This window comes from Thermobia domestica, chromosome 5 (genome assembly GCF_964235325.1).
Source record: "Thermobia domestica chromosome 5, izTheDome1.hap1.1, whole genome shotgun sequence".
Classification (NCBI taxonomy): domain Eukaryota; kingdom Metazoa; phylum Arthropoda; class Insecta; order Zygentoma; family Lepismatidae; genus Thermobia; species Thermobia domestica.
Genome location: NC_137458.1, coordinates 148,335,265 through 148,359,515, shown reverse-complemented (window position 1 = coordinate 148,359,515; position 24,251 = coordinate 148,335,265). Strand labels below are relative to the sequence as shown.

The following is a 24,251-nucleotide window of genomic DNA, read 5'->3' as shown; positions in this document are numbered from 1 at the left end:
GCGGAAGATACAAATGAATCCCTCCCAGAAAACTGTAGCTTTTACCTTCATCATTCCATGGATCATGCTCCACTGATACCGTTATGAAGTACAGATCCCAGTGTAGTCAACAATGTATCGAAATAACACGGTTAAATGCGTCATTCATGGGAGGGGGTTAATGAAATTCGATGATTTTAATTGTGGGGAACTTTCTGTATAAATTAAAACAAGAAAAAGAAGCAGCAGCACCTAAAAGAGAGAGAGAGACTGAGACTAACTCATATTATTAATACAATATATACACAAGAATTGTTAAATATACCATTCTTTCATAAATAAATTGCCGTAAGTTTTCTTTTGTTTTATAACCCTCTTTACATCAAAAGTGTAAAATGCATTTGTAAAGTGATTATTCCGTCTTCAGTGTAAGCGAAAACCTAGTGAACTGGATCAGTACAGTTCAGGAAATCTTAGAGCAATCAACGGCATAAATGCTTCACTATTTTTTTTATTATTATCATTTATTTATTTATTTATTTAACAATTTGATTAAAAATGCGTCTATTTCTGTCTTTAAATAACTGGATATAATAATCTGCGTCTATTTCCAAAATTTCTTGTGGACTGTGCAATTAAATGTACTATTAAGTGCTGTAGATTTACAGAGTACCAATACCAATGTTCTCTAATTTGCATGCATAATTTATACCGTATTCATACTAGTTTTAATTTTCAGGAACCACCCTATTGGGCAAGTATTGCATATTATGAATTAAATTGTCGGGTCGGTGAAGTGTTTCATTGTCAGTCACACTCCATTATCGTCGATGGATTTACCAACCCAAGCAACAATTCGGATAGATTTTGCCTTGGTCAACTTTCAAATGTTAATCGTAATTCAACAATAGAAAATACCAGGAGGCATATAGGTAAAGGTATGTATACATAATGAGATAATTTCGTCCTTTATTTAAACTTCTTAAGGTGATTATATATCTATATAGCTAATTTCATGTCCATTCTTATTTCAGCAGATCAGTTGAACTAGAATCTTACCAAGAAAGAATACAGAACTTATGGTTCGCGTGCGCGTCTTAGGCGCGGGAGGCTCACATTCGATTGACGGCGGAGCTCATGTGGTTCGGATCCCACGTTAAGCTATAGGTCGACGCCTCATATAGTCTTGGTGGTGAAAGGAATGCTAAACTTCGAAAATCAAGAACGAATTCATAGCATATACTCCAAAGCGATTCCATACTCATACTCGGAAATAAGTAGTCATTCCATGTCAAATCAACAAGCCTCACAACTTGACCATCATCAATTTAAAATCTACAGATTTAGGTTCGAGTAATTAATTTTCTTTTTCTCTGTCCCTCTATGATCCAGTGTTCATTTTTTTTTTTTTTTTTTTAAAGGTCTTGAGCCATACGATACGTCACTTGGCAAGTTTTTATGATAGTAATAGCTCAAATCATCTAAAGTTTATTTGACGAATATATTCAAAAGGGTATTTTTTTAAGTTGATCTTTTATATATATTTATTACTGTGTTTTGTACATATTTGGATTGCAGTGGAATCATGGTGAAACAAAATTACGAAGTTCTACCTATTCATCATGTGCTACAATTTGTATTACTTCCGAAGATATTTACAAAAGTTGCATTGTGTATATATATATATATATATATATATATATATATATATATATATATATATATAGATAGATAGATAGATAGATAGATAGATAGATAGATAACTAACTAACTCTCTCTCTCTCTCTCTCTCTTCTCTCTCTCTCTCTCTCTCTCTCTCTCTCTCTCTGTCTGTCTGTTTGCATTGTCCATTTCTTGCTTTGAGATATTAGAAACACTTCCTGTTGGATTTACCCTGCTGTTTACTTCTGAAATAACACCATCCATAGATACAGGCATTGGTCAAAAAAAATATGAGCACTTGTGCAATTTAAACTTTCATTAGTAAAGGATTAAGCACTCCTGACCCGAATTACAACGTGTATCGTACGTGGGATGGACAAGTACAGGCCGTGTACAGTTTGCACAGGAATACGCAGCCATTCTTCGTGCAAAACAGTCTCAGGTTCCGAAAGTGTCACTGCACATGGAAAACCGATCACGCACTTTCTCTCCAAAATACCTAACAAAGGTTCAATAATAAGATTTGGGAACTGAACACCTATCTCATCCTTGTGCTCATTAAACCATGCATTGACGCATCCAGCAGTGTGTATAGGGACGTTGTCATCTTGGAATAGGGGACGCTGATTAGGAAACACAGTTTGGACCATGGGATGGAGATAATCACCCAGGATGCTGCAGTAATGCTATGCGTTGATCCTCCAACGCAGGACGACTCGTAACCCAACGCCGTGCCACAATATGTTTCACAGTAGGCGCTAGGTAATCAATATGAAATGCTTCTGCAGCGGTTCTCAACACACATACGTCCTGGGGTCTGAAATAACGTGCAGGGAGATTCATTTGACCATATAACACCATGTCACTGTTGTTGTGTCCAATTTTTATGCCCTTGGCACTACTCTCTTCGCTTTACTTCATTACATGGAGTCACCAACGGTTTGGGGATGGCAATCCTACCGTGAATGTTCGCAGCATGCAGTTCCCTTCGAATAGTTTTGATTAATACAGAGTCCTAGAACTGGCTGTTAATCTCATCTGTTATCTAGGACATTGTTGTCTTGTGCTTTCGAGCCAATATTAACACACATCTATCCCGGTTGGTTAACTTAGGTTTTCACCCACTGTTTTGCTTCGCCGATGATGACTTCCTATGTTGTCTGCAGGCTGTCGTATTAGTTGACTCAATGCTCCGTGCTATACCAACAAGTATGGCTGTTTTTGCTACACAGGCTCCAGCCAGGCGAGCTCCTATGATATGCCTTTGTCGAAGTCCGAAAGGTCTGACATAACCAAATTTGACGGATAGCAGAATGCAACCCATACATCAGTTGATGATAGACTGATATCTTCGACTTTCTTGCCACTAGGTGTCAGACGAGTGCAACCACACGCCAAGATCTGCCACAAGTGTGGCTACAGGCCTCTTCACAACTAGGTGTTCATATTATTTTGTCCATTAATAATAACCTCCGAGTCTTAGTAGCGGAAGGAAGATAAAGGTCCCTGTGAATGTAAGAACTGTTTGATTTCTCGAATCTAAAACACACCCTGACCCTTGTGTGTGTACAGATAAAGAACCCAACAATTTCTGTGAATTCAGATAATCCTTAAAAAAAAAAAAAAAAAAAAAAAATTGCTTTCTAGTCTTAAACTGTTAGAAAATGAAAATGCCCTCACTTACACCGTATTCTTGTTCAGTGAAACAAAAGCCTGAAGTCTGAGTGCCTGATATTCTTGGTATCATTGTCCTGAGTTTCAAAGCTTCTTCCCCTTTATGCTGTTCAGTTGTATTGTACTGGAAATTTGTAGACTAAATGTGTCCATTTACCAAGTCATACAACTATCATGAAGTCATGATTTGGTCATCGTTGATCATTTGAAGATTGGCTCTGGTTGGAAGTGTGTTTAAGTCTCACCCACATCATCACATGCCCTTTTATCAAAGATTGAAAAAATTGAGCGTGTTTTTACACTGAGGCAAGCACTATAGTAATAGATCAGACTTGGTTTTGTGGCAAAATGAGGTTGATGAAACCAATTAAATATTTTTTGGAAAAGGTGCACTTGCTGTTGTATCATGTATGAGGCAATCAGAAATTATGACAAGCGGTGTATGCATGAGTCTTTTTATTGAAATAGATTGTGAAAGGATGATTCGTTGCCTTTGAGTTGTTCCAAAAGAATCCTTGGTGTACACCCTGGAGAGTGAATGGTTCTCAGCGAAGTGGCAGATTACAAGATATTCACATTCTTTTAGAGATTACTTTAGATGAGTAAGGTAACTGAACTGTTAGCTAACAAGAAATGGATATTTAAGAAGTTTCGGAAATTTTCGGTACGTTTGACTGATGTCTCGAGGGATGTTCTTTATTTAACTTGTATCGATTGTTTGTAAGTTATGTTTTCAATACAGTTGAACTCGAAAGCTTCTTCAATTCTTCCCTTGACTTCTTCAAACTGAGAACAACTTTTGCAGTGTCCATATAAGTAAAAAAGTTTGTAAACAGAACGCTGCAGCCTAGCTGTAGCGCACCTACTCCTACATTTCCCCACTCCCTTCTCCGCGACGATGATGTTTTGCAGTGTTGCAATCTGCAGGGAGCGGAATGGTCTGAGGATTTTCTACGACATTTGAATGTAAATACTGTATATTGGCTGTGTCAGTTCGTACCAATGAAAAAATAATAACAAAAAGAGAAATTTTCCTTTCAGAAGGCGTGATCGCCCCGTCGGAAAGCGTCACTGCTTACAGTGTATTCATGAGGTTGTCTGCACGGGCCCGGCCCGTGAATTAATGAGGCCCGACCCGAGTTAGAAATATATTTTAGCATTTAGGCCCGACCCCATGTGATAATCAAATGAGCCCGAAATAAGCCCGAATTACAAAAACTTAACAATTAAGGCAAAATTGTATTTTTTATTTGCAACAATTAGAAGTTTAATTTTGCAGTTTAAAAGCTTTCATGATTCAGAAACAACAAGGAAATAAAGGTTATCCTTTACATTTAGTTAACTATGAATTCTCTTTTTAAAAAGTCATTATATAAATTCTCATATAATATAAACTGACATTGTCTTGAAGAAAAAACCAAGACACGTTGTTCCCAATGCTCTTGTTCCTTTAATTCAGTGTAAGAAATAGTATTTTCTCTCAGACAAGCTAAGCATATTTATTTCTGTTACTTTTAGTTTTTTTCTCTATTACACAGCTTTTCTCTCAATTGCACAGTGATTTTAAGTGTGGGCGTCTTAAGTTACAAATTTAGATGAGCGTTAAAAGTTCTCCAGAAAATATCGTTGCATTATGCCCGAAAAGGTCCCGAGAAATATGATTGTTTTTATTTTAAAATTTACGGCCCGGGCCCGGCCCGAGCTCGTGCAGACCTCTACCATGAGGTTGCTTACCTACTAAAAAAAGTAAGATTCGGACTTTAAACATTTTAGCAGGTGTTATTTGTTGTAACATAAGTTTGCTGAGTTAGTATCACTGGAACTTTCAAAGCCAGACCAGTGGATGGAAGAGTAGTGGGGAGGATGGCGGAATACGAAGTGCTCAGTAGCGATCTGCGCATCTTGGTTTGAAACTTGTCGAGTTATAGCTGTAAGCTTCAGTTGGGTTAGCACACACTACATACATCGTATCATCTTCGTAAAACCTAATCGATCTATCACTTTCCATCTGTTCTTTTATTTTCCAACGAATAACCATAAATGTTGCGCTTTGGTGTGTTACACATACACAAACACTATAGGTGTATCCACTTGCCCGTAAGAACACAGTACTTTGATCTGAGTTCAGAGAACTTGGAAAATCCTATTTTAAGCAGTGAGTATCTGTTTAAACATTGCAGAAGCTTCACGAAGTACAGTTTTTTCTTCTTCTGAACATGGTCTCGTCTTCCATTCATCTTAAGAGAAATGCAATCTTTATTCCAAGCATCATTCGATTTATTTCCTCACTCTCATACAGATCAGTTACTTTTTCTGCTGTTTGTAACAACTAATCGTTACAGTATTGAAAACAGCTTCTTGTACATTTCTGTATAATCTCCTCTGGCATGCGTTGCCGTGTGAGTCCAGTCTGCTATTTTTGTCTGTAGAAAGCAAGCAATATTTTTTCTTCTTCCAAGCGAAGTGATTTTTTGGTTCCCGAGAGTATAAAAGCACTCGGCTGAGAGTCAGAAGGGCCTCTTCTGTGAAGGCCGATAAAGCGTACTGTTCCTAGTGATCCGTTTGAGTGAGATGGGATTCACCAAAGTTTGAATGTAGCTATTCTCGTCCGATTGCGTGCATTGGCTGGAGTAGTGAGGTACTTCTTCGGTATTGTAAGCTAAAGAGGAAACGTAACGTAGAAGCAAAGATCCTTGATTCGTGGTCGCTTGGGTAACCTAACAAATTTCAAATAAAGAGAAAAGGAGAACTTAACAATTTTGGTACATGTCAGGCCTTATTTTATAATAGATATAATTAAAAGAAAAGGAGAAAAGTAGTAGATTTTATTACAATATATATATATTTATAAATACTCATAGACTAGTTAAGAATATTTATACCAGGTTAGGATATGGATATGACATGATGTCTTTTTCTTTAACCACAGTTTTAGTTTTGTTTGCAGTGTTGTCTGATATTCCAAATTTGTCTTATATTACTTTTAGAGCCCAGCTCTTAGGGGGCTTTACCAATATTTGCATCTTGATTCTCTTATCTGTAGTATTACATTTTTCTTTAATTGGTTGGTAATGTTACTGTCAAAGGAGAAAGGAACAGTATCTTGTTTAGGATCTATATTTAATACTTTGCTTTCGAACAGTGTTGCTGCCTTCTTAAGCTTTTCCTGAGTTTACTTCTCATGTAATCGTCTTTTCAGAAGAAATGATTCACTTGAAACAAATAACTTGTTCAGGTACACATATACCATGTATATTATCTAATGCCACATTGACTAGATCCCTAGTCTTCCGTTGCAAGCGCTGCTATCGGCTGAAGGAATTCCACTCGCTTTCTCTCGCTTAGCAACAGCTGAACCCTTAATGGCTCAACGCGTGGGTGTGTGAGGGTGTGAGCTTTAGTTCACATTTTTTGCCACGGCTCAAGATATTTTGGCAGCACAATAATAATGATCGAATAGTTCAGTTCATATACATGTACATATGGTCAGAAGAAAGGAAATAATGTAGGTATGTAGGAATTCGTAATGAGTCAGCTCCATAGTAATGTGAATATTGTTTTTTGATGCCCCATCATTGTGCTGTGATAATTATGTGATATGGAACCCCTTAATTATATATACATATAAAGGGAGAATGCAGTGCTAGAATATTGCTATATATAGGTAAGATTTCAGGACCATCGGGAGTATCGAAAATTGCTCCCAAGGAAACTTTCAAATAATGCAGAATTTCTATAACCGATGCTGCGACGTGAATATTCAAAACCAGATTTTTGATACCTTGTTTTGAATTTTTGATTTCAGGCGTTCATCTTTATTATGTTGGAGGAGAGGTATATGCTGAATGTTTATCAGATAGTGCCATCTTTGTCCAGTCACGGAACTGCAATCATCATCATGGTTTTCATCCGAGTACAGTATGTAAAATTCCTCCAGGATGCTCACTTAAAATATTCAATAACCAAGAATTTGCGCAGTTGCTCTCTCAAAGCGTAAATCACGGATTTGAAGCTGTGTATGAATTGACGAAAATGTGTACTATAAGGTTAGTATAAGTTTTTATTTTAATAAATAGAGAACCTGAATTGTGTTTTGTTAGAAATGGTGATCCATATTTTATCTTCGTAACTGGGAAATTGGAGTTGCAATCATGCGGCCAGTAGTTCCGACTTAAAAGAGTTACTAAGGGTGCTTCCTCCGCTTCTTGAACTGCATGTAGGGTTGGGTGGTTTAAACCAGATTTAAAAAAGAGAGAAAGAAAAAATCATGGTTCAAAAGAGATGGCTACGCGAATGCTGTATGACAAGCACTTACTTTAGGATTAGGACCCTAATGGTAATGAAGACCTGTCTGAATCTAACGAACTTCAGGTACAGTTTACAAGGCCAATTTGTAAAGGAATAATTATCAACTGGAACTAACAGTAATAACAGTAAGAAAGGAAGTGGAAGGAAATTACCCAAGCCTATATTTAAGGGTACGATTTCGGTATTCGCGTGGTGAAACTTAGTCAGGATACCTGGTCACGGATTCGTAGTCGGTTCCTCCAGATTGCCAAGCAAGAACACTAATTATTAGTCTTTACCTTTCGTAATATTGTCCAAAGTCCTATGTATAGGTACCATACCATCATTTGCTTCTTGGCACTGAAGAAAACCCTTGCCGCTGATTGCCTTATCCTGGAGTTGAAGCTAGCATAATCACAATTAAAAGACATATGTCTAGTATCTTTGCAATAAAACACTAACGGAAAAAAAAATACATCTTTTAAACATTTGAACAGTTTAAAACATATTTCAAAATCGTGTAATAACTTATTTGTTAAGACTTTTTACTCTTTACTTGCAACCAGTATTACAGATTCATCCTGTATATACTGATTAGTGCAACATTAATAACAGAAATAAAATCGGTTTACTAAAAATGGCTTTTATATAGTTTAATGAATTTTTATTGGCTACTTGTTGTTCATGATTATTTTCGAAAAAAAGATTAAGTATTTTCGTAGTACACTGGTGATAATGCACCTTAATATATCAAATTTCATTTTTGTAGCACCAGCGGTTTTGGAAATGACTTTTGAGTGCCACTGATAACGCACTTTTTTTTTTTTAATTTAATTTGTGTAACACCAGTGGTTTGCAAAATGACTTCGAATGACCATTGGATTTAATATTACATTTTTTACGGTATTTGGCTCAAATAATTGTATTGTTATTGGAATTGTACACACATGTACATAATTTTTACTCAATTGATCGCCTGGAGGTGGGTGAAATTTTAGTTGCAAACATTTGATTGCTATTTCGAAATACCGATGCTAATAAAATTATTTTAAAATAATAAATTTTCCAAAAGTGATGTTTCAAGCACATTTCATGTTGTGCTAACTTTAGAATATTTTCTGCAAGCCTGTGTATTGGTTGTTATTTAACTCAGTAAATATGTTGAAGAAAAACAATATCTGGAACATTCAGAGCACAATGGATCCAAGTACATTTTCAATAATGTTCAGTTTTGCTCAGCAAATGAATGTTATTTCAAAACGTAATATCATCGCAGTCAAGAGTACGAAAACTGAAACTAAAACCACGTGAAAGGGCGTGGGCTAGTTTCATATGACAGCCGCTAGACCGGGGCGTCAGTGGAAGCAGGAGGGCAGCGGCGCCCACTCTCACTCTGAATTTCAGATTTTGGGAGCAGTAAGGCAGATTTAGAAACTTTTTGATAAGCAAAGTCCAACAGAACAAGTTTGAAGTCCTTACACCGAATAAATACGGAGGAAATAAAGTAGAGCCACCTTTGGAATCCTTGGGTCAAAAAGAAGAAGAAGAAGAAAAAAAGAGCAATATAAGCCTATAGCTCCTTGCGGCCAGTGGAAATGGATTTTAACTGATCAAACTCCGTATTTATTCGGTGTAAGGACTTCATTTTTTTTTTTTTTTTCTGTTGGACTTTGCTCAGCAAAAGGTTTCTAAATCTGCATTACAAACTGTCTCAAAATTTGAAATTCAGGGTAGGCGGTAGGAAGGCAGATGACCTCTAAACGGAAACCCCTCTCTAGCGGTAATATGTAACTCTAGATTGCACCTTGTCACGTAGTTTTCTTCCTTTCTTTTCGGATTCGTGGTTGCGAATATATGACGTTTTCTGTCGGTGTATTCTTTTTGACACCCCTGCATTTTTTGTAATTATGCATCATTGACAATGACATTTGGAGCGTGACTTGTTAATCTTTTTCACGTTGCAGCGTACACAATATCTTAAATTTGAGCAGGGAGGGGGAAATTAGCCCTCCTGTTCCCCCGTTCTAGAAAGCCCTTGTCTAGCTGTGTCCTATGAAACTAGCCCACACCACCTTTTCACGTGGTTTTTGTTCATCTATTTCGGACATTTCGCTACGAAGATCTTACGTTTGCTGAACCTTTTTGGAAATGGACTTGGATCCTTGTGCCCTGAACGACCCATATCTAAAAATATTTTTAAAAAAACTAAGTTGGAGCCAAATTTATCCTGCAACCCAAGTTTGTTCGAAACGTATAAAATTAGTTTCTTCGGTTTACTCGAAATGGTGTCCTTTTTTCTTCCCGTAAAACTCATGTTAAACGATTCCAAGTTGTACGAAGACTGAGAACCAACATGTACTGTATGTATTAACGAATGCCTGGGATATTTTAATTTCAGAACCGCAGTTCAGTAAAGAGCCCTTTGTTTTCTGAATACAACACAAAAACTTCTCGCCAATTAACTGATAAGCATTTAAGCAATACAATAGACGATAAAGAAAAACAAGAAAGAAAGAGACGAAATAAATCGTGGATCACTACATCGACCTGCAGTAGCCACGAGAAATCAAAACATTCACACGGGAACAGTGTTGTCACAGTCCTAGCTTTGGAATGGGCTGAAAAATAGTACCAAATTAAAACAAAAAGGGCTGAATTCATTATTTTATCATAGTGTAATACATGGCTCTATAATGCGAAACTAAAAGAAGTGAAGTTCTAGAACACTCCGTCCCCTTTTTCCAAGAGTCCAAATCAAGAAATTGCTCTTTTTAAAAATTACTTTTTAAAAACATCCTAATAGGAAGACCCCGAACAATTGTGGAAGTAGATGAAGCTTTTCTCGCACGTAGGAAGTATAACAGAAGCCACAAATTAAAAGGGAAAACAGTTATCATCTTCGATATGTATTGTAAGGAAATCAAATGCGCCTCTATTTCAGTGACCAATAGACCAAAACGATATTATGGCCATATATGAGAAAATATATAAAACTAGGAACAAATCAATCAATCAATTATGAGATGCAGGAAAAGTCTTACTGACACTTTTGAAAATGTGCCAAGTATCTGTTAAATGGTACTGAATTGGATAGAATTGTACCAACTTTTTTCATAAAAGGGGCTGAAAATGCCAGCGTGGTACCAATGGACCGATGAATGACAAAAAGGGCTGAATTTGATAATTGTACGAAGTGTGGCAACACTGTACGGGAAGAAAATAGCCTTCTAAACGGAATCACTTTTTGGTAATTTTCTTTTTGTGGCAGATTTTTTTTTTTTATACAAAAATAAAATAGAAATAAACATGTTTAAAACAAGCCTTACGTGTTTTAAAAAAAATTTTTAAAACTTATATAAAATTTGTTTTAATCAAAACAACCCTGATAAATACCTGGGGTGAAAGATAAAGAATGATTAGATGTACCAAGTATTTATCCACTCCCATACGACCTGTTCCTTGGTGACTGGTTTTTTACTTAGTTGAGTATATTCCGTAGGATTATTTTGTTGTTACACATTTTTCTTGCTTTCGGACTTAAGGGATCTCATCACCATTGATTAGATTCTTCCTCAGTTTATTTTTATTAATATCAGTGTTTTTGTAACGTTGGCTATAATAGGTATAAAGTACGCGCTAATAATAAAAAAACAATCACGCTAATAGATGTCTCGACTTCTGTGGCTTTCCTGCCTGTCGATATTTTCGCTATCATTTGCGTCTATCACGAAGTCCTTGAATAATTTCATAATTATGGTACGGAGTTTTGTGTAGTTAGTGGGCAAAAGTGCAGAAAAATAAAAGTAAAGAGTTTGAGCTTTTAATCAGGCACAGTTTTAACTTGTAGTGTACTGCCGGCCGAAATCTCAGGCGCAGCAACTAGTGTTACATAGTGTTACATTAACATACGTAGATATGTACTGATCCTTATCAAATGTTCTGATACCTCGGTGAGATCTTCCTGCTTGCTCTAGTTTTCTTTAGAGAATTCAGATACTCGTTGGAATAACCAGTAGGTGTTTATTAACAATCGCGATTTTGAGTTAACACCGGAATCTTATATGATTTTACAAATTTGCCAGTCACTGTAAGAATCATAGGCGACGGAGGCTTTATTAATAAGATACCGAGTTAACGAAAAGGCGGAACAGTCGATAGATGTGAAGTTATATAAGGTACCGGTGTTAACTCAGAATCAGTTTTTGAAATATACCTGTTGGTTATCCCAACGACGATGTATGTATGTGTGTGTGTTGTATGCAGCGTAGGGAGCCTTCTCTTTTCAGTGATTTGTCTCGTAAGGCTGTCTGAGATTAATGACGTTGCCATGCTTGTTCTATACGTCTATAAGTAACATTCAGACTTTTATATTTGACAAAATGTTGCGCTGCGATTTGTCAGCTAGATAACACTTTTTAAATTTTTCAATATGTTAAATGTAAAAGTCTCGTAAAGTCTATCATGCAGTAAATTAGTTTAAGAAAAGAAAGTAACATAATAAATAACCATTAAAGACAGGTACACATGTGAATTACCTTGTACCTCAGTTAGTTGAATATTTGTCTTCACGGACTTTTTTCCCCTCCACCGGGGCCTTTCTTTCATATCTTGAAATATGGTTTTTACACAAAGTATTCCGTAAACTTTGTTCCAGTTTAAATTGACTCGCTATTGTGTGAAGAACGTGTTATTGCTATTAACGGTTATTTATGGAATTTCTTGACTTCGTCGTTATTTGATGCTACTAGTGAAGTTTTATTTAAGCTTTTTTTTTTTATTGTCGTCTTCTAGTGTATCTTTATTCTAAAGCAAAGTGAATATTCAGTTCACTTAACAATAACATAAAAAGATAAAAGATCGTTTAAGTGGTGTTATTACAAAAGTTCGGAAGAAAGACAATCAGCTTGAGCCATCAGTAGCTTTCACCGTTAGGAATTCAGGAACCAACATACGATCACATCAAAAACTTTCAGAAGATTATTCACAACACTTGTAAGAAGCTGGACCTGGCCACTCGGTGATGAATGTTATGTAACTTTGAAATAAATCGTATCTGAAACTAAAGATGATTTAAGGACATCTAACATGTACAAAAACAATTAGTAGTTTAAAGTATTCATCCACACAAGTTGTATATATTCACAATAGACCAGTTCCATTTCAAATCGTCCAGGCAAACCACAATTGGTCCCCATCATAGTCTCAGATTTCATTAATTTTTTTTTATATGGGATTTACATGCAATATTATTAGACCCATATTTTTTCTTTTTGCTGAAAAAAATTTTTCCTTCGATATACAGCCTTTCAAAATGGCTGCCCTCCTCTCGGATTGCTCGAAAAACTGAAAAACATGTCAAATTAAAAGTTTTGTTGTAGAGAAACGAGTGTACTTAGTAACGTAATCGCAATAGCAGGAAGAGTATAAAGTTGTATGTTTCGTTGGAGGGCCAAAATTCGTCTATTGGTCCAACAGGAATCGCGCAATTCACTCGCAATGTTGCCAACTTTGATGAAATTTTTGCTAACTTCAAACATTTTTTTTTCTGTCCTCACGAGCAATATCAACCATCTGCTTCTAGCATCGAAATCTACTCCATAAGGTCTCTTAAAAATATAAAGGACTTACGTTTCTGATTGCTACATCCCACGTTATACCATGATCAAAAGCTGAAAATTTCATTAAGACGCCGTGTTTGGACGCCATTTTCTCAAAAACCCCACCTTTTAAAAATCTGAATTTTTTATATGTATTGGAGAAGTACCTAAGTATTTAATATCCGTTAACCGTTCATGCGGCTGCAGCCCCTAACATTCGCAATTAATTATTGAAATTTCGATTTTTGTACTTGCAATGTAAATATTTCCTATGGGCACTTAGGTCCTATACACAAGGCAATTTGAAAGGGAGTATGAAAATTTTGAGAGATGACTCCTGACATCAAATCCAGTAGAAAAGTTCCTATAAACATTAGTAGAATTCAGCTTCGTTTTCGAGTTACAGGGTTTCCAACTCGGGAACAAAATCGGCTCGCGACAATGGAAAATAAAATATAAATTTCGTGTTAAATCAGAAACTATGTGCTAAAGTTATGATGAAGTTGAGAAAGTTGATTTGTATCAATATGATAATTTTTACGTGCGTTGCAATTCGGTTGTCAGTGTTGCCATCTTGCTAGAACTTTTGTTTCCAAATGACACTACGTGGTTTTTATTTGATATTTGGTATTTATTAATGATTGTAAACATCACATGAAGCACAATTTTCCCTCACATCATCACAGTTTTCGAAAACTTACATGTATTTCATTATAAGGTTTAACTCGTGCGTTATTGATAGTTTGCAACATTACGAGTGAATTTCACTTGATGTTTGCCATCATTAGTAAAACCAAAATGTCGAATAAAAACTACGTGTGTGTAAGTTGTAATAATAATAATAAGAAGAAGAAGAAGAAATGTTTTTTATTATTGCAAAACCTCTCGTAATTCCACACATGAAGTTCGAACTTAATCAAGAAGTTCTGCTGCAACCATGAAGCAGTTTATTACAAGATTCGGTGTCGTGAGCATCGTCCTAGTGTTCTCTGGAACCATGGAAATCGTTTTCACTGATAACATGACATTGTAGTGCACTAGTTACAGTGTTTGTGTGAATAACAATGGGGAAGTCCTACACAGAGAAAAACCCGTTCTCCGTACAGCGATATATTGTACAAATATACGGTATCCTCTTGCTTACTATAGAAATCAGTACGGAACATACGTTATCCGGATTTACATAGGCACTGCCCTTAGGTGTTACATCATGCTGTTGCAGGATGTCTGACATCTAACAGTTTTCCGTATATCACATGCATATACTTATGTTACCTTCGTCAGCTATATGTTATATACGTCCATTTGTATGTGAGATCCTGACCGCCTACATTGTTTCATACAGAAAGTACGTATAGATGGAACACTTATACAGAAAGTATTATAAAACATGCATTTTCAGTTATACGTCTGCTGTACGTTGTCCAAAAATTACAGGAATTACGCATATAACCTATCTTTTTAAGTGCGCCACCTACAATTTTTTTCTCAGTGTATCACAGTAAGGACCGTATTAAATGTATTGATGACTCTAAAAGGCATAAGATAATTGTGTACAGAAAGAATTCTTGACAAACATTTTATCTTGCGGTAAAATATATGTATTGCGTACAGCGCGTCTGCCAAACATAGTATTAGAAGAGGATGATTATTCGTGTAGAGGGTGGTTTGAATATTTACTGTGAATAACGTGAATGTGTGTGATATTGGTGATCACGAAAGATGTAAAGATGAAATTATGCACCATGGAAGATAAAGAATTTGTTCCCCTGAAAGTAGATTTGGAAACAATTAACCAGACATTTAACATGCTAAACATCAATGTGCTTCCATTAAAACGGCCGTTATCGGTGAAACCTAGACTACGGTGAAGGATTCACGTCTCAAAATTTTTCATACTGCCTTTCAAATCGCCTTGTGTACAGGACACAAATAATCATCCTCCCCTAATAGTACGTTTGGGCAGACACGCTGTACGCAATCCATATATTTTACCGCAAGATATATATATATATATATATATATATATATAATAAATTTTTTTTGTCTAGAATTCTTTCTGTGCACAATCATCTTACGGCATCAGAGAACACTAGGACGATGTTCACGACACCGAATCACACAAACTATCAATAACGCACGAGATAAAACCTTTTAATGAAATACATGTAAGTTTTCGAAAACTGTGATGATGTGAGGGAAAATTGTGCTTCATGTGATGTTTACAATCAATAATAAATACCAAATATCAAATAAAAACCACGTAGTTTCATTTGGAAACATAAAAGTTCTAGCAAGATGGCAACACTGACAACCGAATTGCAACGCACGTAAAAATTATCATATTGATACAAATCAACTCTCTCAACTTCATCATAACTTTAGCACATAGTTTCTGATTTAACACGAAATTTATATTTTATTTTCCATTGTCGCGAGCCGATTTTGTTCCCGAGTTGGAAACCCTGTAACTCGAAAACGAAGCTGAATTCTACTAATGTTTATAGGAACTTTTCTACTGGATTTGATGTCAGGAGTCATCTCTCAAAATTTTCATACTCCCTTTCAAATCGCCTTGTGTATAGGACCTAAAGTGCCCATAGGAAATATTTACATTGTAAGTACAAAAATCGAAATTTCAATAATTAATTGCGAAATTTAGGGGCTGCAGCCGCATGAACGGTTACCGGATATTAAATACTTAGGTACTTCTCCAATACATATAAAAAATTCAGATTTTTAAAAGGTGGGGTTTTTGAGAAAATGGCGTCCAAACATGGCGTCTTAATGAAATTTTCAGCTTTTCATCATGGTATAACGTGGGATGTAGTAATCAGAAACGTAAGTCCTTTATATTTTCAAGAGACCTTATGGAGTAGATTTCGATGCTAGAAGCAGATGGTTGATATTGCTCGTGAGGACAGAAAAAAAAATGTTTGAAGTTAGCAAAAATTTCATCAAAGTTGGCAACATTGCGAGTGAATTGCGATTCCTGTTGGACCAATAGACGAATTTTGGCCCTCCAACGAAACATACAACTTTATACTCTTCCTGCTATTGCGATTACGTTACTAAGTACACTCGTTTCTCTACAATAAAAGTTTTAATTTGACATGTTTTTCAGTTTTTCGGGCAATCCGAGAGGAGGACGGCCATTTTGGAAGGCTGTATATCGAAGAAAAAATTTTTTTCAGCAAAAAGAAAAAATATGGGTCTAATAATTTTGTATGTAGTTTCTTATTTTAAAATATAAGCTAACTCTGAGACGGTCGTGTGGACCACCCTGGACGATTTGAAATGGAATCACTCAATAATATCTGATAGTGGGATGTAGTGTTTTCAGCAGTTACAAAAGTGAATTATAGTAATATATATCAATAATAGTAATAATATATATATATAAATCACCAGATAAGGAACAACTGAAATTCCGTAAATAATGTTAATAAAATAGGGAGTGGACTGTTAATATTACAGTTAATAGGTGATAATTAAAACTGGCATGAAATTTACTGAATACTCTGTGTAAAATTGTGTTGTATAGAAAAGTTCAAAACCACATTTGAAGATGAGTAAGAGAAAGGGGGGAACTTTTTTCCTGTAGACTGAAATATTCAATTAATAGACCAAAACAGAGGTACAAAGTAAATCATATTGCTTATTAAAGACAATTGCGTGTTTTCCATAAGAAAGGATTGATTGTAAGACAATATCTTGTTTACCTCATAGCCAACTGGCGCATTATGTAATTTCAGAAGCACGTCTAGTAAGTACAAAAATTACTCTATAATCGAATTGGTATATTTATTTATTTATTGCCAAAGCTGTTATAATTGGAATTCTCATTAAATGGCTGGGGATAATTTTGTTTTTCTAATCCGCTCAGCTACATTAGTCTCCTTTATTTATTTATCTATTTATTTGAGTTTTACGTCTCCGAATCGTATGTCGTAAAACTAAATAATACAAGAAACATGCCACAGTCATGTTCCCAATAGTTTAGTCAATCAGGCTAATACTCGTTGCTAGCTGCGTTGCCTCCTACCTGACACCAAGAGGTGTCGCTAACGTGGAGGTAATTTGCAGACAAGCCGAAATCTCTGGGAAAATAAGTAAATAATAATAATAAATTATTATTATCAAAGCTGATTGTAAAATGTAGGAAGGAATTTTCACGCACCTAAACTATTAATCTACAGTTTGTACTCAGAGATACTGTAGAATGTATATTCCTGAACCAACTGACATAATATAACTTTTTGTTCTCTCAGTGTCGTGCTTCGTAATTCGTTTTATATCTGACCTGAAGTATATTTTTGTTTATTTCAGGATGTCATTTGTAAAAGGCTGGGGAGCAGAGTATCACCGACAAGATGTGACGAGTACGCCATGTTGGATAGAGATTCACCTGCATGGTCCCTTACAATGGCTAGACAAGGTTCTTACCCAGATGGGATCACCACACAATCCAATTTCATCAGTCTCTTGAGAAAGGTGTTACAGAATAGCTCTACCGCAATCTGGGTAACACGACGATAGGTGTTACAGATTCTGGAGGACTTGTCCATTTCATTTTTCTAGTGCAAGGTCGATATTTTTAAAAGGAGAACTAAGAAAAGTTTGTCACACTTTTCATTTGATTTCATTTCGCATAACCAAGACACGATGATTTCGTAAATGGAATAAAGTGAAAAGTGGGATGTGGCTGAATTTCGTCAGTCACTTATGTTCTGTAAGTAAAAACCAGGTCTTCCAGTTCATAATATGTGAAGTGCACAGCATACCGAGATCAAGTGTGAGAAGCCTAACCAATATATGTAGTATGTATCAGTGATGGGAAATAGGGATTCGTTTGACATATCAAAACACTTCGAAAATATTCTGTAAATGGTTCTTAACAGATAATTGCTGTTTTTATTTCATACTTGATTTGCAACAAGATCTTGCTGGATGGAAATACGAGATGAGTTACACTTTTTAGGGCTAACACGTAGCTAAATGTTATAGTAACTCTTAATTAAAAAAAAAATAATAATAATAATTTCCTGAGTGCCATTTGAATATTCGTGAAAAAAGTATAACATAGGAATTTCATAAAGTTTACCTAAATGTATAAAATTATACACTACACTTGTGCAATATTGAATATAATATTGCAATATTGATTGATTTTGAGTTTAACGTCCCGTTCAGCAGCGAGGCTATATGAGACGTGGACCTACTGATTAACGTGGATTCCGAACCACTTGAGCTCCCGCTCAATACATATAGTATTGAGTATAAAGTACATACAAACTTCAGATAGTTTGAAATGAAGTGATCTAATACAATTACTATAAATTAGTTAGTATTGAAAAATAATACCGCATTGTTATCCCATGACAGTATTTTATCTGTTTTATTTTGAACAACTGCATTTTCAAATTTCGGATTCAACCATGAAAACTAAAATACTGTCTGTGCTGTTGGGTTGTGTATTGGTTAGGTATTCACGCTTCACCCTTTGCCCGTTACGGAAATGTGTACGAATTAGTACTGGAGCTCAAGTATTTTACTCACAACAGATAAAGTGACTCACGTTTAACAGAACGGTGAAAAAGATGTTTTCATAGTCTTACAGTGTGATATTTAAAACGTCAGAAGATCATAGGTTTGTATTTGCTAATACAACACAGCGATGTTCTCTTGGTGGTTTAATTCATTCTTATTGTAGAGATCAGTGTAGACGTATATGACTGAAAACCACAAGGACATTGTTTATTATATGAACTAAAATGTTCATATTTACTTTAATTGGCGGCAGATATATCACGTTATACGGTGCTTGTAACGCAATGCGTGAAGTTTCACAGCAGGAAACCAAAAGTGAAAAATTTGAATCAACGAATAACGTAAGATCAGTGAGATCGAAAAGTGATGATATAATGTATGAGCTAAGTAATTTTCGTCACTTCTGCTAGGTAAATAAAACATAGGCCGGTGTGTGTTGCACAAATTTTCATGTAAATACGTTTCCTTATCTTTGTTCTGTTTGCTCTTTGAGGTCCCTTCTTTCGGAAATAAAAGTTCAATTTTCTTTTTCATTATAATACTTAATAAGTCAACACAAAACATAACTATTGTAAGATGTATATGTAGCTCCTGTCTTTGGAACCCACCAGAAGTAGTAGCGGAAACGCCAGTCTTGACCGATCCATTATAGTTGTTCCAATATAACCATAAAATAGGAGGTGGTACATGAATTTTTTGAGACTGTGTTTAGTGGTAAAGGTGTATCAAGAAACTTACATCATACTGCATTTTTTAGAAAGATTGGCATACATAAGTTACAAAATGAAGCTTTTTAACTATATTTTACTAAAAAGTAAATTGACAAATAGATCAATATCCAAATAGAAGACTTACCATAGTTTTTTTTTTCATTCATTTTTTGTTATTTATTCGATTTGAACGTCAGTTTATTCTTCGTTAAAAATTTCATTAACATCTTGTGCCATTATATAATTTTAATCACTACAAGAACCCAAGTGAATTCATGATATGGAGGAAATAATCGATTTTGTGTTTCACTAAATCCTCTGTAGGAGCGAATTCAGTGATATTCAATCAGGAGGGAAAATGCACAACCAGATCGAAATTCGAACCCGAGCCTCCAGCTTACTTTACCGACACGTTGACCACTTTTAATCTCGGTGCAGTCGTGCTTTTTTTTTTTTTTTTAACTCTGAATATCATTGAATTCGAATGAAATTTACGTTTTACCCTGATTAAATATGCTGTTATTTTTAGTTTAGTAGTGTGTTCAATGCATATAATCTACCAAAAGCGGTTATATAAAGAAGCTGGAGAAAAACTTGAATTCTACGGGGCTTTTGCAGCGATAAGTAAATAAGGATTTGTATTTACATCAAGTCAGAACCTATTTAGTGACCACTTTTTCTCAATTTGTTGCCATACGCATAGTTAAATTACATATATAATATTTCTGGTGGTACGGAAGAGCAGTAAAACATTTCTTGACTGCCACTTAATTCTGTCTGAAAGTAAATATCACACTGTAGAATAGGTAGTGTGCAACAACATATTGAAATACAGAAACAAATTGTGGATTATATATGAACTGGAAGTTTTTACATACAGTACATTTTCTGTCACAATTTCTCATGTAAATCGTGTAATTTCGGACGTTGTTCTGATCAAAATAGAAAAGACAAACAAACGTGCTTTTATGATTTGATTTTTATTTATATATACGTATATTTTTTCTTTCTTTCATCTCCGAAATATAAGGCAGATTTGGTGGAAAATGTGACATACATGATTCATACATACATCATTACATACATGATTCAGGGACTTATTATACACGTGTGCCGCAGATTTAAATTACCATTTGTTATAAGAGTAACGCACATATTTGTTTATTATGAAAAGAGAACATTTAGCATTCTGTTAATATAACGCGACAAAGCGGTCAGTGTTGGTATCGGTGTGTACAGAATGTAAGAAATAATTGTATTTCGAGCATCGTTGATAATCTGTGAAGAAATATCCCTAGTGTAAACTGAGAACAAAATTGACTTCGTAGCAGCGAAAACTGTAGTGTATGAAGAATAGACATCAGTGTGTGTGTGTGTGATTTAGTACCACTTACGGTTGTTTCATTTACTGATCGCTTTCTTGTGTTATATGTGTATATATATATATGTTGATCAATGTTTCCGTTTTTGTTTATTTCTCTGCTCTGGTCCACTGCGTAGTGACCTGCAGGAGAAACTAAGGGTGGGGCAGGAATCAAGTGCTTTTTATTTATTTTTTATTTTACTTGTTTTGATTTAAACAGAAGACCATTAACTTTATGAATGAACAATTATGACTCATTGCTTACACGGGTGGGAGGGCAGTTAGTAGTTTCAAAGAAAAAAGTATATGTGAAAGATGATACAATCATTGTATGTGGAATTGCAGGCGTTTAATGAGGGTTACATTATATACATATATATTATAAGGATGTATTTTAGAAATGTTTGGAGTATGTACTAGGACCTTCTCGGTCTTTTAATTTATATTTTTTCTAAATAGAGTCTTAAGAAAGTGTTAAACATTTTTTTATACAGAAAAAAAAAGATTGCTGTCGATGTAGTACATATGTTCTACGCTAAAGCGAACCTCCTAATGAATTTTGACGGTATGCACTGGGAGGATATGTAGTAATTTTCCCATGTAGTATACTATTTTAAAATGAAATACTCTCATTTTTTTTTTTAAATGCGCGACTTCTCAAGAACTTACTGGTTGTTTTTTAAAAGGAAAATATTATTGATGCTTAAATCGTTAATGAAAAGTATAATACATAGAACGTGAATCGAAGTTATGTCCTTATATTTGATAGTAAGTTCTCGCAGCCAAAAAAGGCTTATTTGGTGGGTGTTTACTGTGTTGTATATGCATACTCGTGACAATGAATTATTATTATTATTATTATATTATTATTGTTTCTTTTTTAGATTTAAGAAAGTTTATTTCTATAAATAAATGGAAGAGACATTGTTCGAGAGGTGCAAAAAAAGAAAGAAAGAAATATGAAATTAATGTTCGCTTCTGTGTGAATATATAAATATATATATATGTTTTTTTTTTTAAGTTCTGCATTGCTATTTGTAAATGTCTAATGAAACAAGCAGTCTGTGATAGACACACACAGCTGTCCTAACGTAAACTCAACTGATTGTAGGAATTGTCGATTATGTTGGATAGAAAATATATATATAAATATATATATATAGGACCGTATAAGCAGATAATGTGTTCAGTGGAGTTGCCTTATTTTGCTGTTCAAGCAATATAGACTTTCGTTATTGCTATAATTACTGAAGTTGTTTGTTTTGAAAAACAGTAACTTAAAAGTATATATGTATCATATGCCTACAATATTATGTGATGGGACTGAAAACGAAGTGCTGTATTTATTCGAATATCACATTTGTTTTTAAATTTAGTCCTGAAATTACGTTATCGTATTCACATCTATAATTAAAGTGACTGTTGCAGCACCCGCATTTTGTAAGTTTGGTTGGTAACTGAAATTGGTGTAATTTCTTGTCTAGATATCTTTGTACATCCCGTTTTTTTCCCCTATCTATTTATTCTTCGCGTAGCCTGACACTGTAAATGGTCAACTGTGATACTTAAATCACTATTCACAGGTGTCATAATTTCTAAGGTTTTTCCTGAAAACTGTACAGTCCGCAGCAAAAAACCTGCAACATGAGCATGTAAGTTTAATGTGAAACTACGCCTAACAGTGCGGGGAATCAACATAACGTCTAAGTGGCACGAATCACGCCAGGAGAAACCTCGGCACTTATTTTGGAGCAAAAGACTTCGTCGTTTCACAATAAACTTACATGCTCAGTTGCAGGTTTTTTGCTGCGGACTGTACATGGATGATTTCACATTTTTTGCTGACTACTGTATTTGAAGAGAGAAAGTAATAAACTTAATGTTCCGTGGTGTAGTGCTCCCATTGAAAGAACAACATTTGATTCATTTTAGTTACCGTATGTTAATTGATTTTTAGTTCTTTTCAGACATATGTGCGGACATTCCAGTTGCTTGAATTGTTCATTATAAAAGTCTCATCAGTTTGTAATTGCAGTCTTTCCAAGTGTCGATATTGCTGATTGATTCGTTCTAACAAAGAGAAAGTGACATTAAATGTTCGAGGTTTTCATCAGCCCCATCCGTATTTAATGATGTGATTTGAATTCGGTAAATAAATAAACAAATAATGAGAATCATGCTTCAATTTGACATTTTTTGTTAGTTTTTATGAACTTGTGTTGGGCATTGAAGATGAGGCACTGGATAATGGTTCGCCAAATTCGTTAAAAACCTCTACTAGTAAAGTGATACAAACAAGCACAGAATTTTTAGTCTTAATAACCCACAAATCTAAGCATCTTCATTGTATTAACCTCGTAATATTTTATACCCTTCACAGCCTTTCTATATAATTCTTCGACAGGTATTTACTAAGTATTTTAGACCAATAACTCTTAAAACCTGAATGGCTTCTTCCTAATTTTCAGTCATTAATTATATACTCTTATATCTCTTAACCTAACATAATGCGCATTACAAGCAACATACTCTTTCTTTAGAGCTGCAAGTTACAACGTCATGAATCATTCGCTTATTTTCAGCCCTCAATAGTTAAGGATGAACTGAAGGAAAATTTTTTGACGTTTATTTTTGGAAGGCATACATGACTTCATTAAGTTTGTTGTCAGACTTCGTGAACGATGTACCGGTTGAAAAGAGCACTGGAATTTCTGATCATCGTGTCTGAAATTACTCTCAGTAGTAGTTAGTTATGTATGGAAACAAATTGTGTGGTGTCCCGTGACTTTAATAAAGGGGAATACTATTAAATAAACATTTTATAGCGTAGGTTGTATATTCCACAGTGTCCACACGGAAAGAATTCGTAACGATAATAAAATTTGATTTTGTTTTCGCTGGGTGTACATAACGTTTCTTTAAATTGAAATTTATCTGTAGGAAAGTGCAATATTATTCCATTTCAAAGAAGCAAATATTCGGATAAATACAGTACTTACAAATGTGAGTGCCGATTCTGATTAAGTCTATAGAAAAGAAAAATAGAAAATTACTCATAGTGACGTTGATTTTATTTATTTATTTTTTTGACGTAACAATTTCCATTAAAACAAAACGCAAACTGGTTAAAAAAGAGAAACGCGTTCGGTGCTTAAAGTCTATTTTTCTATGATTGTCCTTCATATGGCCTATTGCAATTCATTGGATAGCTATTTAAGCCTAGCTTCTATATATTCTCGTGTGAGAAGTGGTACTAAGTGTTTTAAAAATAATTCAGTGAAATAGGACACTTTGGTTTTCATTTTTACTAGAATTATCATAGTATTGACATATTCTTGTGCTTGAACATTTCTGTATATTTGTAGCATTTACTAGATACGGCCTGCAGTTCTTGTTTCACATTAAGCACATACATAAAGTACCTGCAGC

The 24,251-nt window shown here is 34.9% G+C and overlaps 1 protein-coding gene across 3 annotated transcripts in view; it reads left to right on the top strand.

Moving 5' to 3' along the window:
• The window catches only part of Mad (mothers against decapentaplegic homolog 1), a 56,673-nt gene extending 38,356 nt beyond the window's left edge, over positions 1–18,317 (top strand). For all 3 annotated transcript variants that reach the window (XM_081759162.1, XM_081759164.1, XM_081759161.1), the window contains exons 6-8: positions 719–917; positions 7,121–7,361; positions 17,529–18,317. In XM_081759162.1, coding sequence (XP_081615288.1) covers positions 719–917; positions 7,121–7,361; positions 17,529–17,688 — 600 coding nt within the window. In that variant the 3' untranslated portion in view covers positions 17,689–18,317. The remainder of the gene's footprint in view (positions 1–718; positions 918–7,120; positions 7,362–17,528) is intronic.
• Positions 18,318–24,251: the final 5,934 nt, after the last annotated feature.